The 18,763-nt window shown below is 38.6% G+C and overlaps 2 protein-coding genes across 4 annotated transcripts in view; one reads left to right on the top strand and one right to left on the bottom strand.

Moving 5' to 3' along the window:
- DOCK2 (dedicator of cytokinesis 2) overlaps nucleotides 1-18,763 on the top strand; it is a 386,088-nt gene that overhangs the window by 171,065 nt on the left and 196,260 nt on the right. The window lies entirely within an intron of this gene.
- INSYN2B (inhibitory synaptic factor family member 2B) overlaps nucleotides 1-18,763 on the bottom strand; it is a 119,187-nt gene that overhangs the window by 22,868 nt on the left and 77,556 nt on the right. Inside the window, exons 1-3 of one of the 2 annotated variants that reach the window (XM_078385816.1) lie at nucleotides 10,572-10,810; nucleotides 4,046-6,038; nucleotides 66-140 (exon numbers count right to left, since the gene is read on the bottom strand). In XM_078385816.1, the coding sequence (XP_078241942.1) occupies nucleotides 66-140; nucleotides 4,046-5,403 (1,433 nt within the window). In that variant the 5' untranslated portion in view covers nucleotides 5,404-6,038; nucleotides 10,572-10,810. Of the gene's footprint in view, nucleotides 1-65; nucleotides 141-4,045; nucleotides 6,039-10,571; nucleotides 10,811-18,763 lie in introns of those variants that run through there. The other variant, XM_078385817.1, reaches the window with a different exon arrangement.

Genomic DNA, 18,763 nt, shown 5'->3' with positions numbered 1-18,763 from the left:
CCCAGACACTTAACTGTATAGCTTATTGAAACAGACACATACGATTACCCATTGATACGAGGTACCTGTAAATGATACATGCAGTGTTCTGGCAAGTGCTGCAGTTGTTGAGATCTTGGCCAGTGCGGTAGAAGTTCCGCCTGCAATAAACAACAGCTACTATGATTTATTTATAAAACCAGCAATTCTGCAGCTAACGTCTTGGTCACAGCATTTACCCTCTGCAGGCACTTTCTTGCTTAACTCTTTAAATATTAAGGTATATTATAAAAAGTTGGTTTTAACCTGAATGGAAGTGCAATCCCAAACATAAATACAACTTATTTCCATATAAAACTGCATAAGGTAGCATGGTTTATCTTTAAATTTATAGAGTAGGGTTACATGGTTTCTTTCCTCCACCTGGAATCAGTCCTGGACTATGCTTGGAGTTCATCTCATCTCACAGGGAGAACCGTAGGTGTGAAGCAGTAGAATGTGCACAGATGCAGCTATGCTGAATCTTTTTGTTGCTTGTATCCATAGCTCATTTCACAATTTTTAGGCAGAAATCCAAGATGTTTCCAGTACAAATGCAGTGTTTTACTAATACTGTATGTGTGTCATACAATCACCAGACATACTGGTATATGACTGGCTGATCCCTGAAGAGTGGGCCCTCACTTGGCAAACTTGGTTTTGCATTCAACCTCTATGTATTGGTCAGTTCACACTTAGAGTCCTTCTGATAATGAATATTAAGGACATAACATGGCTGTTTACATGGAGGAAGAACTGAGACAGTGTAAAATTTAAAAGGATATACAGGACATACAGGAAGTAGCAAATATGATAGACTTTAGAAGACATTCAACAAGAATAGGAACTACTATTGAAAGAATGCATTAAGTAGATGTTATCTCTGAAATATATTTCAAGATCCTTTCTGTTTTCTGTAGCTGAGCATCTCTGTCATATTCCTGTTGAAATGCCCCTTTCTTTTCTTAACAAAAGAAGAAGGTTGAAGTCTGAGTTTTAAATCATGTTTGTGGATTTTTAATTTTTCAAAAAATTTTAAATTTAATTTAATTTGGTTGCTGCTACCTGCCTGGGCATGTATCCAATAGCCATTCCAGGAAACAACCAATTATAGGTTCAGCACTTGCGTATCAGGAATGATTCAGAGACAAGGCTTGCTTACAAAAAGGACTTAGATATAACATTTTAGTGGGATTTTCATCACCTGGAGTGAAAAATCACCCATTAATCACTGACAGCTTGGACTCCATTACAGGTGTGGGATTCTTTAGCCTATAATGAATCTGACCCACACTTTGGATGGATCCAACCTTACTGCTGTTTTCAGTGTGTAACCTGTGCCACCATAAAAGTTTTCTGAAAATTGCAGACATTAGAAATGTAATGTCAATGTCATCATAGGACTCCAAGAGAATAGCAAGAAACCTGAAGCTTGGACATCTACCCAGTCAAACATCTCAGACACACATACAGGGTTATATGATTGCAGTGTGTCTTCAATAGTTCTCTCTTTTCTTTTCACTCTTCCACATGCGCCCATGCACCTTACAAGGATCGATTCTGCTCTACTTCATAAAACAACATCATCAAGAATGCATAAGAGACTCCACGTTGGTTCTTAAAAAGCCAGGATTAGTGTATAATCCATAGGCACAAATCAGCCTGGGAACAATGTAGCAACATTTTAACTTCCTGTTTTGTTTTGTTTTCCAACTTAGTATAAGAGATTTATTTCTGTTAATAAGTATTTATGAATATTTTCAAACCAGTACTTTGTACGGCCCATTTTCACTTAAGGAAAAATGCTACGTTTATGATGGCCTCACTGTGGGTAGGAGATTGTAAATATGTTTTTGAGCCACTTAGACATTTCATTGGCTGTTGAAGTGCAACAAAGTAGATCGAACACTGAACCTAAATGACTAGAAGTGAAATAAAACGTGTGCTTTACACTAATGAATCATTTTATGAGTATCTAGGTCCTCCTGTAAATATTTAGATTGGAACTCATGCTATTTGGAGTTTTTAAAGTAAATGTTTGTTTATCATGGTTCCACTCTTGCGTGGTATATGATCAATGAGGTGAGCTGCATACACCTTACTCTGGGTACAATCTTGTATGGTGAGAGGAACGTATTACCTTATAAGCAGAGAACAACATCCTTAATAGCAAGAAACTGCTTTTAAAAAGGAGACTAAGGGTAATAAAAGTAAAATAAAGAATAACACATGTCCACAGACCCAGTAAAAGTGGCTTGTAGGGAAACCACTGAGAGATCTCATGTCCCACTAGGGTGGGTGTGTTCCCTATTTTACACTGGGCAGTCCTCTGTTTGAAGGTATCTTTATCTGGATGTCTTCCTACTCTATAACAGGTTTAAAGATAAAGAAGAGTAAGAATGGGGAGCAGGTGGCTTAGCATTGCCCATCAACTTCAGTCAATGCCCGACCAGCAGACTGGACACAGAAATCACCAGATACCAATCCTTTCCACTTTGATGAGATTTTATTTCTATATGAATTGCAATAATTACTTACAAATTTGCACTGATGCATAATAGGATTATATCTATTGGGGGAGGGGAAGGCAGTCTGTTATATTTTTTTGGCTAATGTTTAATAGCTACCCTATATCTCATGTTTCAGGCAATATCCAATTTGTGCCTGCAATACATAGCCTAACTGAAGTTGCTGTGGCTCATAACTCATTGTATCAGTACTGTATAGTAAAGAGATGTTTTTGTATACTTCAGGATACTATTCAGGATTAGATAAAGAGTTCTGTTGAACCTGACATGGTGTGTCTCATCATTCTCCTAAATTTTAAATGACCCTTTCAAGACACCTTTAAAGATCTGTAGTGTGAGTTCCCTTCCTTCAGTCAAGGGTCCCTACTTCCTTAATCAGTCCCTTTAAGACATCGATTATGTAGGCAGTAGGAATTAAACAGCGGTGCCGAGACAGTGCATTTTTTAAGCCATAGGCCAGAATCCTATTCATATGCACATGGAACTCCAACTACAGAGGCTTCTGAAGTCATCTCACAAGGTGCTGGCTGTGTGGTTGGTCATATGCAACTGGCACCTTGTCAGGTTGTTGTGGCCGCTTTGACAGCTGGAGTTCCAAACATGTGTCAACAATGAACAGAGTACTGGTCACCTCTCTAGCCTGCGGAGCGTTCCATGACCAATGCCTGTTTCAGTTACGAAAAGCCTTTTGCTGAAGTTTAGATGCTTGGAATGGTGAGCTTTGTAGGGTCAGACTACGAGGTCTAAAGGGTTTCTGCTTTTAACCAGAGAAAATCACTTGGAGTCTTCTGCTAATGGTAGTAGGGAATCTATTCCCTAAGTTTTAGCTTTTCATAACCCCCTGCACCCATATTTAATTGCAAATCAAAATCTGAATTTGTTAGGATTCCTGCAAGATAGATGCCTTGCAACTTCAGATTCCATTTCTTCCTCTTTCTCTTTCTCTTCCTTCCTTTCTCTCTCTCCAGCAAACCACATTTTATCTGGACATGAAGAAGGGACACGCATGAGCACAGTCCCTTGCCTCCCCTTTCCCCCTCCTGCATCAAGAAGCAGAGGAGAATTCTTAATTACTTAGAAACAATGAAACATAAAGTTCATTTTCATTTCCGTTTGTTTCCAGGTGAGAAATTACTAGCACCATGTATATTTGTGCTTATTTTATAAATTTCCCACTATCTAAATCAGAATTAAATCACGAGGAGAAATAAAACTTCTGATGCATTGATTTTAACATTAATTGGATGTAGGTAATTCTAAGTTTAAATTGTCCTATAAAAGACATGTAAATTCAGTGGAAGTGATACTTTACTGCATTTATAATAGGGAAAATATTGAACATAATAAAGGTTGTGATTTTACAATCATTTCCTAAGAATTACCTCACAAGCAGCATGTAAAATAGAATAATGTCTAAATATCTGCAGTTAAATTTTAATGTTCTTAGTATGTCCCACTCGTTTTAATACAAAGATATTAAATATTAAAACACACCATACCCTTCATTGAGGGCTCTGGCCCTTTCCATATCTTGAATTACATTCAAAAGGACTTTAATCTTCTCCTGGTTTGACTGCAAAGATTCCTCAACGGACTGGAGCCTGTCTTGCAGGGCACACAACTCACTGGGTGCCAAATGAATTTGATTAATTTCTTTAATCTCTTTGTTTTGTGGTTTTACATCAGTTCCTGGGAGATGGGCATTTATGTAAAAGCCTTCTAAGCAGTTGTCGTACTGTGGCACTTCGGTATTGGAAGAAATATTCTCCATTACAGTTTTACATGAAGGAACAGAAAATAATGTGTTGTTGATGAGATACGCTGTTTGGTTATCATTAGTCAGTGTCTTGTGGCCAAAGTCTGCTTTCTGCTGTGTTGGCTGCATATGTTCACTGAGAGAGGAGCATAATGGACTGTTTTGTAACTGAGGTGATGATAGAATGCTTTCCGTAGTACTAGTATCATCTTTTGGTGCTGGTAACTCAGTGCAGCTTTTTATTTCACATATACTATGACACAGGGTAGCTTCATTACAGTTATGAGCTGTATGAGGGAGGGATTTTTCTGATTCTGCATGTAGTGAGCAGTTCTCATTGGATTGTCTCACAGCTGTAGAAGAATGAACAGAACTGCATAAGTCCGTTTGTGTATCTGGGCCATAAATGGCAAAACTGTCTTGTGTAGGACTCAGGTGTGTGTATTCAGGGACCTGTGTAGAAACTGTTGCCTTTTCCAGTACTGTAATTTTATCTGAACCCAGACAAACAGGCCCATTGCATTGTGCTTTAGGGACCCTTTGAAACAGCACACTGGCGGTTGTGGTTTTTGGTTTCGGCCCATCATCCAACCGCCGAGTGAGACTTAAGTAAGAAAGACTAGAAGAAATGATGTCCTGTTCAGGAAAATTGCCATTGACATGAATGGAATATTCAGACTCCTGTGGCATTTCTGTTAAGGACTTACTTGTTGTAATTCTTTTCCTTTTAAACACTGGACAGTGTTTCCTAAGGCTCGGAGACGTCTGTATGGCAATATTTTGTAATCCTTTGTGTGATGGAGGGAAGCAGAGGGAATCGTTAACCAGGTTGTTGTGTTGGGGTGTTTGCATTTTACCCAGGGCGCATGGTTCTTGAGCAGCTTCAGCCTCCAGTTCTGATTCTGCCACCGTTGGATTGTCAGTTCCTTCATCTTTGAATCGGACTTGTTGCGATTTACTCCTGCGATGGTGGGGCTGCCTCTTGAAATCCACAGAATCCAAGCTGTTCCGCTTTAGCAGCACAGGACGTACTTTGATGCCTTGCTGAGCCATGGAGTCGCAATTCAATGTATGCAGAAAATCTGTTTCTTTGCGACCCATTTCATGTGTTCATTTGGGCAACATCTGGCTTGAAGCCCCCCCCCCCAGTTGAATCAAATTGTATTGTTGTTGAAAGAAAAAGGTGACTTTTTGTTCTGTTTGGTCCTACCAGGTATCTTTCTCTCTCTATTCAATTAGTACTTCTGGGATTTGGTTTTTTTAATTATTATTATTATTTTACTCTTTATAAAATATTATTTTGTGACTGGAATAGTAAATTTACAGTTTAAATCTCTGATCCCAGATATTTTGTATTTGCATAGAGTGTAAATAAGGAACATAAAAACAGCTTAGAGCACTTCTCTTCCTGATGCATAGTTTTCCTGGAAAAATGTATCCTTTAATAGTAAACTGGGATTTTTCCTTTAGGGGCTCTTTTTCTTCTTGTCCCATCTTCTTATTTTTACTGTTGAAACTAATCTTAAAGAGCTGAACAGAAGCGAGTGACTTATGTCCAAATGAAAGCAAAGCATCCAACAGGATTAACTGGAAGCAAATTATTGAAATGTTTCCTTGATCTTGTTGACGCAAGTATGCGTTTAGGGATATCTTAGGAACTGAATGATTAAGATGAGATCTAAAATTATTTTTGGTCTCTCAAGAGCAGTCTTTGTGGAATAAGGTACAAGTGTATTCTGAAATAAAAAGAAAATAATTGCCAGTGAACACTCTAATACATTTTCTTTAACTACTCTGCTATTCACAGTAAGAATACATTGGGATGATGTAACAGAGAGACAGAAAATTTTACCATTCTGCAGGCATCTACTATTTATCAACTGTGAAATCTCATCACCAACTTAATCCTACAGTAACAGTTAATGAAGGCAAGCCCTCCCCCAACACACAATGCCTTATTAACACAACATTTCTATGCAAAATCCCAAATGAGGGAGCACTGAGTGCTTCTACACTACACTCTTTAATGCCGTCAAGACATTTCACCGTCACCTGGAAGTAGGTTTTGAATGTCAATTCCATTCAACTTTTAATGTCTCCTCATCAAAATCTCCACCTGCATAGCAACAGGAGAAAATGCCAGCCTGAGAAAAGAATTTGATGGAAGGGACTAGAATTTGTGAGGCATTTTTATTTTAATGTATGTTTTCAGTGTTCTGACCAAAAGTTTAAATAAATTTGATCTCTGGCAGGAAGGAGTCTGCTGTTGTGGCACATGGTGGTGGGAATCACACCAGGAACATACAGGGAAAGGATGGAGACCCAGTCGTTCCTCTTCTTCCTCCTAAATGCCCTCTCATATGTTGCAGCTTTAGAGCCAGAGCAAAAAACCCAGACACCCCAGAAAGATGCTTTTCTTTTATCTGAGAAAGGTTTTTATCATTCTCACAAACTTTTTAAAGCCTGGTTTTAGGAAGAATTTTGCCTTCAACTTTGTTTTGGCTACACTGTGCTGGTTAGCCTCATCCCCACTACAGTTAGTGAGCTAGGAGACACAGTAACCAATGACAGGCAAGCCAGAGGGCAAAATCTGGGTGCTCCTACAGAGGCACATGTGTCTGTAGACACAGGCGGACACAGGGACATATACACAGAGCCACAGGGGTAGGCTAACAGACAGTTATTCCTTAAGACACGGATGTAACTCCTGTCCTCTTAACTCCTCCTTGACTGAGGAACAGAATCATACATCCAGTCACCATATTAAAACAGAGGATTGTCTCAGGATAGACCCGAGCCCTAATCCGTCCACCTTTTTGGTCAGTGTTAATCCTAAATCGTTCAGCCTAGCCATTGTGTTTGGCAAGTCTTGTCTAGAGCCAAACATTTTGATTTATTTATTCAATATGAAACTTTCACCCCACCCTTTTTAGCGTTTACACTTCAGGCAGAGTTGCTACTGGCAGTTAAAAACTCTAAGCTAACACAAAGTCACAAAACATAATAAAATCAGGTTGACAGTCTAACTACAACATTTATTTCTACAAGCCCTAAATTGATGGGAAATGTCTTCTTGTTTCATTGAATACTGCTGTAAGGAGGGCCCCCATATTTGTTTGGTGAAGAGATTGATTGACTGAAGTTACTTATTAGCTGTTCTTCAAGTGGAAGCTGAAATGGATTACAGATTTAAAACAAATATGTCAGCTGAAAGGATCACAATGGAACAGAATAAAATGCCTGCAGAGAAAATATCTACAAATTAAAGCATCAAATGCTACTGAATATATAAAATAAGGTTTCACCTGGCACTGAATAGAAAAAAGCGGACAATATCTAATAGTGCATTAGTAGAAGCAGCACTGTTTCCCCTCCCAACCCCTAATTCAGCTCTCCATGGCACCCAGCACCTGCTTTGAAGGTTTTCCAGGCATATAGGAAAGGTTCTTAGTTTTATAGTGCACAGAGAGCTGCAGGAGGGGAGGGAGGAACAGCAGTGGGATCCAGCTGAAATAGACCACGGGATCCTGGACAAAGTTTGTATGTGTGTATACCACAAGCCGCCATACACAGCTGACTTTGTAATGCATTGTCATTTCTCTTTCTGTAGTGGGCAACCAGACCTGAATCAGGTGTGTGCCTAGGACTTGGTATTTCATTTACCTTTATCTGATTATGAGAAATAATCAAAATACTGCTTTTAAAATATATTCACAGCACTATTTTCCTGCCTCCATTGTTTCCATCCAAAACTTTGCACATTTAATATTACACTGAAAGATATAAACTAGACTTTCATTGATGCATTTTTATCCAAAAATGTATAATTGTCCCCAATTTTGGTTTCATAATTATTTGATTGATGACTTAAGAACATTCTTAAATGTTAGGAATGTAATTCTTCTTAGAACTAGGTTTATATGGTATTAATGTTTCATTTCAAGGAAGAACAGATTTTTATGGCATATTCATTTCCCCAAATTAGTAGACTCCTCAAACTGAAAACTCTACAGAAGGCAGCAAAGAGAAGGTGGAGGTGGGCTGCTTTTCCCTCTTCACATGTAAATGTTCCTATTATTCTGGAGCCTCCTTCAGAGGAATGCTTAAATAGTTTTCACTCTTCATCTCTTTTTTTGCCCACTTTCCCCTTAATTTTACAGCACAATTTGTTACGGGTTTTATCAGATATTAAATCTTGCCAAGTGCATATAGAATCCATTTAAATGTATAGTTTACAAAGAGTAACATCTCTGCCTAGTGTTAGAAATGTATCCTTTTCTCTCCTTCCCCTTTTTATCCAAATAAGGGCCTCCCCAATAATCTTTCAGTAGCAATTCTTTTTTTAAGGTGAATGAAAAAAGTTAGAACAATGATTTGAATTTTACTGAAAACTCTGCCCTAAAAAAGAACAAGCCTATCTCAGACCAATGATCTTCCTTCCTTCCTTCCTTCCTTTCTTCCTTCCTTTCTTTCTTCCTTCCTTTCTTTCTTTCTTTCTTTCTTTCTTTCTTTCTTTCTTTCTTTCTTTTTCTTTCTTTTTATGCTGAAACATTTATGTCAGGAAAATGCTAACACAGTCAAGAGTGCCATGTTTTCCCACAAGATGAAAGGTACTTTAGAGGTAGAATCATTAGTGGGAATAATTCTACTGTATTTGTGTGTGTGTGTGTGTGTGTGTGTGTGTGTGTGTGTGTGTCTGTCTGTCTGTCTGTCTGTCTGTCTGTCTGTCTGTCTGTCTTCCTATATAAAAGTGTTTTAGATTTTTGTGATCCTGTAGCGATGCTGTCACACACTTTCTTACAGTACTGTTGAAGGAAATCAGGCCAGTCACCATTCTGGAAATCAGAACAGTCAGACCGTTCTGGGAACTTGTCATCGTAGGATAGGTTTTAATGGGCAGCATAAACTTGCCTCATGTTAAGGAATCTCAACAAGAGTTTACAGCCCTGTTTTGTGCTAAGGCATAAGTTACGGGAAGCTAGAAAGAACTCATTACAGTTTGATGGGCTACAGGACAAATGTTAATAGCTACACCTCTAAGCCAGGCTTTATTTTTTTACAGCATACCTTTTAAGATGTGGTTCAGCTGTTAAAAGAGATTTAGATGTTTTTTAGAGTCCTTCGGGCTTGTTCTTTAGTCCTTTTTAGGAGCTGCAATTGAGAACTTGTGATGCTGCATGTGCAGGCCCAGCCAAAAAACGTTCTTATGTATGCTGGTTATATCCTTGTTGTTCCCACGTGGAGTATGAAGCTTTGAAGGGGGTTGTTAAACATGGTCTGTCAAATGTGTTTCTAATCACATTCAGTGAAATGCACTTAGAATCACTTTCCCTACCATCCCAGAAAGAGGCCAAGGATGGAAGTGACATACATAAAGTCATTAAGAATAGCCATGTCCTGGGTGAATCTACTTCCCCTCCACAATTAAAAATTTTAATGCCCCTAGCTCTGTCATGTTCACTCCTCTGCCTTATGTACACAGCCAGCTATATTCAGACATTATCCAGTCTGTATCATTTATGCAATAAAACCCTCTACTTCTCTCTGTCTGTTTTCCTCATCCCTTTCTCACTCACTACTGGCTGATACATGCCCACCTCATCACAAAGCTTCTTCACTTACACATGCTGCACAGTTTGATACACTTAAAACATTTTAAGTCCCAGAAGGTATGTATTTAAGCTTCCCTCACTCTCTGTTAAATCAGGATAGATAAAGAATTATGAGAATTAAAGTGAAAATTACATAAGCAGTGTGGTGGAGCAAATGCTTTGGCTTGCTTGAGGTCTCAGATTAAGGTCCCTAGCGTCTCCTTTGAACAAGATTTCAGGTGGCATGCTTCCGAAGCATATCCATCTGGATGGCTGGAGATCTGCTGCCAGTGAGAGGAAAATATATTGGCACAAATGGACCTCTGGTCTTTAGGTAAGCTTCCTCTGCTCCATCAACAGATGTTTCACATTGGGCTTTGCTTCTCTGGAGCTAAATCTAATTGCTGCTTCCAACTACTTGAGACCCATTGAATCAACAATAGTTTAGCAAGTCAAGACTTATTAAGATTTAAAAATTTGTTGAGTCTACTCTGGGTGGGCCAATAGGATTCAGTCCTTGGTTTTCAATGGAGAATGACTAACAAAACAGAATATATATATATATATAAGTGATAGACTCAAAATAAGCTTCTGATAGCACTGAAATAAATCATCTACAGTTTGTCATGGCTTCTCACTACTGATAATTTCATAGTTGGCCTTGCAAAAACAGAATACCTGTGCAAGGGTAAGTCACTGCTTTCTTCTTGTTGTTTTCTCACTCCCCCCTCCAGTGAGAGTCTTAAAGGAGAGTTGTGCTGCTAGCAGAACTTCTGCTTGGTTGGCCGCATCCTACTGACTTTATCGATTCCACTGAAGGTAGATCAGCAACATTTATGATGTATGTGGCCTGCTGGCAGCTGAACTATTTACACCACTTTTTCTGCTCCTTCCACATCAGGGTTCTTATGTCTCTGCAAAGGAAAGAAAATGAAGGTATAGGTGGGCCCAGAATGACAAAGCACGAACTGGATCCTGTTATTATTTTTATATGTCTGAATTTTGTCAGCTTTCAAATTCTGAGGCACAAAAGCTTCCATATGTGAACATCTACTGTATTTTTTGCTCCATAAGACGCACCAATTTTTTAGGAGAAGAAAACAGGAAAATATAATCTGTTTTCTTCGCTCCATAAGATGCACAGACTTTCCACCCCCCCGTTTTGTGGGGGGGAAGTGCGTCTTATGGTGCGAAAAATACGGTATATCTTTATCTATTTTCTGATTGGATATTTTCATTTTTGGCATTTTAAAAAGGGAATGAAGTATCCTTTGGTTTTCAGGAATATTGTAATGAAGAACAGCAACAATAGGAAGGAAAAGGAGGATTCCTATATTTGCTGTTTTGAGTAAAACTGACAGCATAATATTTTATCTTAAAAAAGCACACACAAGGGCAAAGGGAAACCAAAGTATTCTATGATTCTGGATGTCTCTGTAAAGTAGCAAAATAAATTGTACCTCTGATTTATTGCCTGCTCTTGTGTGACTTTTTAAAAAATCAGCAGATTGATCATGCAATATAGAGGTACGTTTGCTCAGAGTGCTGCTTCAAGTGTTTATTTAACTTGATTATACAATTTGCCATAGAGTGTGCAGAAATCACTCATAATAGTGGTTCCCAACCTTGGGTAACCCAGGAATTCTTCGACTGCAATTCCCAGAAGCCTTCAGAACCAGTTATGGCAGCTGGAAATTAGAGTCTAAGAACACCTGGACTACCCAAAGTTAGAAACCACTGGCTCATAACATTGTTGTTTCAACTGAACAATCCACTCTCATACCAGAGTGGCCATCAGAAGCGAGATCAATGAGGCAGATGAATGTATCATCACACAAACACATGTCTCCACACAGAAGGGTAAAGGAGACAGCCTGCCTGCCTGGGATTTGCCCAGAATCCTAAACTTGGTATTTTTATAAATGCACATTGATCAAAACAACATTCAAGTCAACAGTCCATAGGTAACCTTAATAGACACCCCAATCCCAAATTATTTCCGCAGGTACCTTTGCATAAAGTGTTTAAATGGCTGCCAAATATTATGACTAAATATGTTCTTTGGTATCAAAGGGCCACATACTGTACTTCACAACATTAGTTGTTGGGAAAACAAGTGGAAGTCACGTCCTCCTTGTGGCTCAGTCACTCTGGAAACAGAATTCTGGACTAGGTAGGTCTCTTGTCTGAACCATGTGCTGTCATATTCACACACTGTTGGTTTAGCTGCATTGACTTCAATTACTGTGAATTACTGACCACAGTGAATAGTCCAGCAGCCTGAGTCAGAGAGCCAAGAATCAGGAAAGGAAGAGGGAAGTATTATCACTTGCTTACCCTCAGGCCATCTTAGTCTTAATCTTGCCTCTTCCGCCGATTCTATTCCCCTTATTGAGAGGGATACAGGTCTCCTCAAAGGAGATGCTACCCTCTAGCCTAGAACGGGACAGCCTTGGCAGTTCCAGGTGTACAGAGTAACTGGAGGTTATTTTATAATGTTTCATAATTATAGATGTTTTATAATATTTTGTTTTATTTACAAATATCCATAGCAGAAGTGGAGGCACACCTTATACACTCCAATAGTTAGCCACATCCACTGTCTCGTATCAGGTCTCCAGAGAGATGTGCCCCCTCACTACTTGTGCTCTCTCTCTGTTTTTTCTCTATGTGTGTCTCAGACTGACCTACTTTTGGCTAAAGCTGTTCTTGTTGGTTTTCTCACCCCACTCCCAGGCTGTGGTGCCTAGAAATAGATGGATAAGGGCACACATGAAAAGAAAGTGCATTTCCAGGTGCACAAAGAGTGTTCCACATGTTAGATACCTACAAAGGAGTGGTATGTTGACATTGATACCCTCACCCTAAGTGCGTTTTGTTTTTCAGAAATAAGTCCTGTTAGTTGTTAATGTAGATGATAGAATTTAGTTATTTTTATATAGCAATTATATGACGCACAGGCTTTGAAACAAGCTACAGGGCTAACTCTAATCCCAACCAGATTGGACCTAATGAAATAAACCAAACGCACATTACCCTGTGCATTGATTTGAAAGAATCTTCTCTGTGCACAAAAATCACTTCCTTGACATATGGATCACAGAGCACTGTGCAGCCATACATTATTTGTGGACTATATTTCAGTTATGCAGCTTCAATCCAGAAGGATTAGCACTGCAGTAGCCTTTCTGCAGCTGCTATGATGTTGTGCCACCTCTTGTGTCTTTTTCAGTGAAGTAGTGGTGAACAAAACATGGGACAGTATTCTCCCTCAACACATCAATTCATTTAAGCAACAATTTTGTACCACATCGTAGCTGTAAATAGTCCAAATTCCTCTCCCCATTACTTTAAATTACAAAATCAAACAAAGCGAAAATAAATGACAAAAACAGGGCTGAAAATTAAAAGGGGAGAGTTACATTTTTCCATGTTGCAAGTGACTTTGAGGCTCTGGATAGGAAGGCAAAGAAATTCAGTGAAGGAGTGATCAGTTCATCAGTACTTCTTGTTGAAGGCTGAACAGGAATATTGGAAAATGAACTAGATGGTGCAAGATTTGGCTTTTTGGACAATGTATGATGCACAGGAAATGGAGGTGGTGGCATGGGAGAAAGCAGAAAGCAACAGTGAAGCAGCTGTAGGAAATATGGTTTCAGATGCTTCTGCATTAATCATATATTAACATGAGAAACAAGATGCACTTGAACTCTTGAACTAGGAAAGCAGATATAATTTAATGTCATTATTGAAATCTGGTATGATGGGACTGTTGACAGAATTGCAGTAATTGAGTGGTACCAACTTGTGCAAGAGGCATAAAATAAACAGGAATTGAGGAGGAATAGCATTGTATGTCAAGGATCTGCACTTTTCTGAGGAGACCCATGATTCAGAGCATGGAAAGCTAGTAGAGAGCATTTGTGAAAAATCAAAGGAGGAGGAACCAGCAATGACATCACCGTGGGGATCTGCTACAGATCTTCTAGCCAAAAATATGATGGTGTCGTCCTTGACCAGTTTATCCATCTTGGAACTAAAACATAGTCATAATGGGAGACAAAACTGCTACAATATCTGCTGGAAGTCCAGCACTGCCAAGAACACTTATTTATTTATTTATTTAATTTATTTATTTGATTTATATCCCGCCCATCTGATAAATCTATACCACTCTGAGCGGCTTACTTACTTCTCTTGCTAACAATTTCTTTTTCCATATGAATTGTGTAGGAGTCCTGTGGCGTTTTTAAGATAAACATTTTGTGGTTTTTTTGCACAATCTTTTGTAAACTGCAGCCCATTTTGTATTTCATCTAAAGAAGTGGACTGAAGTTCATAACTATTATGCCAAATTAAATTTGTAAGTCTTACAGATGCTACCAGACTCTTGGTTGTTTTTGCTGCAACAGATTAATGTGAATACCTACTTGGCAAATGTGTGTGTGTGTGCTATTTTCCAGCATGTAGAAGAGGCAGCAAGATGATCAATGATCTTGGACCACATCCTCACCAGTTAGAGGATTTATCCTTTCTTCTAGCTCTTATATATGCTCCTTTTAAAGCTCTGCTTATTTGAAGATCCTTATGCAGCTACCTCAGTTTGTTTAGATGCTTCACACTTCTCTTCCTCATTGAATTGTCTATGATTATACCTACAATATCTCACCATCTTATCCACCATGAACGCTCATCCACCATGAATTTTATTGTTTCAATATTTCCGACCAAGATATATGACCAAGTATTTCCTCAAGACTAATGAAATCAGCTTACTCCAGGGTGCATGTCTGACTGTAATCAACTTCCCTTTCCTCTGTATAAAGAACAGGTTCCCAACCTGCGGCTCGCAACCCCCAAGGGAGTTGAAACCACAGAGTAGCAGGGATGGGGACTTGAGTCACAGGACTCGCTGTCAAGTTGGACTTAAGTCACACTGGCGATTCGACTCAGACTTGACTCATTTTTTTTCCTCAATGACTCGGACTCAACTAGCAACTCGGAACCCATCCACGCTGGTGAGTAGGGGACCTAGCATAGGAAGCAGAGGAAGGGAATGTGTGGCACCTGTGGTGCTGAGCATATAAACCGGCACAAATGTGTGAACCAAGGTTCATGCCCATCTCTACTCCTTACAGAGTTCTATGTTCCTCAGGCTGTTGCAGGCACCGGTTTGTCACTTCACCTTAAAACCTGACCATCTCTTCATGGTGCCACTAGCCCAAAGGACCTTTCCTTTTTTTTTTTTTTTTTTTTTTTTTCCTTTTTTTTTTTTTATTATTATTTTTAATTTTTTAATTAACATATCCATACATAACCATTTCTCTTATCTTTACATAGTCATCATTTTCCTATTTATTTCTACCCCCTTATCCCACCCCCCCCAAAAAAAAAGACCATTTAATTTTAAATCTGCAACCATGAGCACACCTTTTGGAGTTTAACCAATATAACATTATTGGCCCCCCCTTCTCTTACCCATCTTACATATCCCGACCATTTCTTTCTTATCTCTAATGTTTTTTCTTCCCATACCTTATCCTGTGTCAAAATCGACAGTATGTCTGATTGAATCCATTCATATAAATACCAATTCCATCTTTCCAAAGTCCATTTTGATGCATCCTTCCACCCATAAGCTATTACTGCATGTGCTGCTATAATCATAGCTTTAAATAAATTCTGTTTAGGTTTTTTTACTTTATTATTCCCCAGAACTCCCATAAACAAGATTTTCCCAGTCAGCTGCAATTTAATATTACACACGGCGTTCACCTTTTCTAAAATCAGCTGCCAAAATTCAATAACCTTAGGGCATTCGCACCAAAGATGTGCATAATATCCCTTACTCCTCTTACAATGCCAGCAACTTGAATTCAAACCTTTTATCATATAAGACAACTGAGGGGGTGTCCTATACCATTTCAATATTAATTTCATCTCCAATTCTCTAAATTTATCCATTTTGATTTCCAATATGCCTTCCATTAACCCATCTATTTCGTATGCTGACAATGTCATTTCTCTTTCCCACTTCGTTTGTATTGTCCCAATCATATAATCTTTATCTGTATTTATCAAGTTGTACAACTTCCTTGCAATACCCTTCTTATTATCCTCTTTATTATTATATAGTTTTTCTAGCGGGGTATCCTCTTTATTTAGTATTCCAGAATACCTTCTCTGTTTCAAAATATTATATAAAGCCATAGTCTGTAACCAGTATTGTCTTCCAACTTGTCCTACTACATTTTGTGCCGGAATCTGTGTCCCCTGAGGGTTATATAAATCCTTCACTCTATAATAGCCAGTTTCTTTTAGTTTCTTCCAAAAAGTTTTCTCAATTTTCAAATCCTCACCTAGAGATTCTAGTGGGGTCCATTTGGAAAGACTTGGCATCCAATTAAGTTGCCTTTCCCCCCATATTGTTAGTGCTGTCTGTCTTGGGCCTATTGTATTTTTAATGTCGTTTTTAACCTTCTGTGTAAATATTCCAAATTTACCTACTCCTTTATTTATTATATCCTCCCATCTTACCCATTTCTCCACACTTTTCCCATCTAATTCCAATAGCATTTTTATTTGAAAAGCTTCGTAATAGCTTTCCAAATGTGGGAGACCCCACCCTAAATCTTCCTGTGGTGAATATATTACCCTCTTTACTATTCTAGCTTTCTTCTTCCCAAAAACCCAATTTTTTAATTCTTGATCCCATACAGCTAATTGTTTTTTTGGGATGTACTCCGGGAGTACCTGAAATAGATATAACATCTTTGGTATTATAAACATTTTTATTGCCCTTATTTTCCCTAAAATACTTATATATCTATTATCCCATTCGTTTAGTTTTTCCTGTATCCTTCTCCAAGTTATTTTATAATTAGTTCCCATCAAATTTTTAATACTTTTTGTTATTTTGTTATTTTCCTCATCCCTTTCTCACTCACTACTGGCTGATACATGCCCACCTCATCACAAAGCTTCTTCACTTACACATGCTGCACAGTTTGATACACTTAAAACATTTTAAGTCCCAGAAGGTATGTATTTAAGCTTCCCTCACTCTCTGTTAAATCAGGATAGATAAAGAATTATGAGAATTAAAGTGAAAATTACATAAGCAGTGTGGTGGAGCAAATGCTTTGGCTTGCTTGAGGTCTCAGATTAAGGTCCCTAGCGTCTCCTTTGAACAAGATTTCAGGTGGCATGCTTCCGAAGCATATCCATCTGGATGGCTGGAGATCTGCTGCCAGTGAGAGGAAAATATATTGGCACAAATGGACCTCTGGTCTTTAGGTAAGCTTCCTCTGCTCCATCAACAGATGTTTCACATTGGGCTTTGCTTCTCTGGAGCTAAATCTAATTGCTGCTTCCAACTACTTGAGACCCATTGAATCAACAATAGTTTAGCAAGTCAAGACTTATTAAGATTTAAAAATTTGTTGAGTCTACTCTGGGTGGGCCAATAGGATTCAGTCCTTGGTTTTCAATGGAGAATGACTAACAAAACAGAATATATATATATATATAAGTGATAGACTCAAAATAAGCTTCTGATAGCACTGAAATAAATCATCTACAGTTTGTCATGGCTTCTCACTACTGATAATTTCATAGTTGGCCTTGCAAAAACAGAATACCTGTGCAAGGGTAAGTCACTGCTTTCTTCTTGTTGTTTTCTCACTCCCCCCTCCAGTGAGAGTCTTAAAGGAGAGTTGTGCTGCTAGCAGAACTTCTGCTTGGTTGGCCGCATCCTACTGACTTTATCGATTCCACTGAAGGTAGATCAGCAACATTTATGATGTATGTGGCCTGCTGGCAGCTGAACTATTTACACCACTTTTTCTGCTCCTTCCACATCAGGGTTCTTATGTCTCTGCAAAGGAAAGAAAATGAAGGTATAGGTGGGCCCAGAATGACAAAGCACGAACTGGATCCTGTTATTATTTTTATATGTCTGAATTTTGTCAGCTTTCAAATTCTGAGGCACAAAAGCTTCCATATGTGAACATCTACTGTATTTTTTGCTCCATAAGACGCACCAATTTTTTAGGAGAAGAAAACAGGAAAATATAATCTGTTTTCTTCGCTCCATAAGATGCACAGACTTTCCACCCCCCCGTTTTGTGGGGGGGAAGTGCGTCTTATGGTGCGAAAAATACGGTATATCTTTATCTATTTTCTGATTGGATATTTTCATTTTTGGCATTTTAAAAAGGGAATGAAGTATCCTTTGGTTTTCAGGAATATTGTAATGAAGAACAGCAACAATAGGAAGGAAAAGGAGGATTCCTATATTTGCTGTTTTGAGTAAAACTGACAGCATAATATTTTATCTTAAAAAAGCACACACAAGGGCAAAGGGAAACCAAAGTATTCTATGATTCTGGATGTCTCTGTAAAGTAGCAAAATAAATTGTACCTCTGATTTATTGCCTGCTCTTGTGTGACTTTTTAAAAAATCAGCAGATTGATCATGCAATATAGAGGTACGTTTGCTCAGAGTGCTGCTTCAAGTGTTTATTTAACTTGATTATACAATTTGCCATAGAGTGTGCAGAAATCACTCATAATAGTGGTTCCCAACCTTGGGTAACCCAGGAATTCTTCGACTGCAATTCCCAGAAGCCTTCAGAACCAGTTATGGCAGCTGGAAATTAGAGTCTAAGAACACCTGGACTACCCAAAGTTAGAAACCACTGGCTCATAACATTGTTGTTTCAACTGAACAATCCACTCTCATACCAGAGTGGCCATCAGAAGCGAGATCAATGAGGCAGATGAATGTATCATCACACAAACACATGTCTCCACACAGAAGGGTAAAGGAGACAGCCTGCCTGCCTGGGATTTGCCCAGAATCCTAAACT

This window comes from Pogona vitticeps, chromosome 2, assembly GCF_051106095.1.
Source record: "Pogona vitticeps strain Pit_001003342236 chromosome 2, PviZW2.1, whole genome shotgun sequence".
Lineage (NCBI taxonomy): Eukaryota > Metazoa > Chordata > Lepidosauria > Squamata > Agamidae > Pogona > Pogona vitticeps.
Note: the sequence above shows the minus strand (reverse complement) of the source record. Positions and strands in the feature narration are given on the sequence as shown.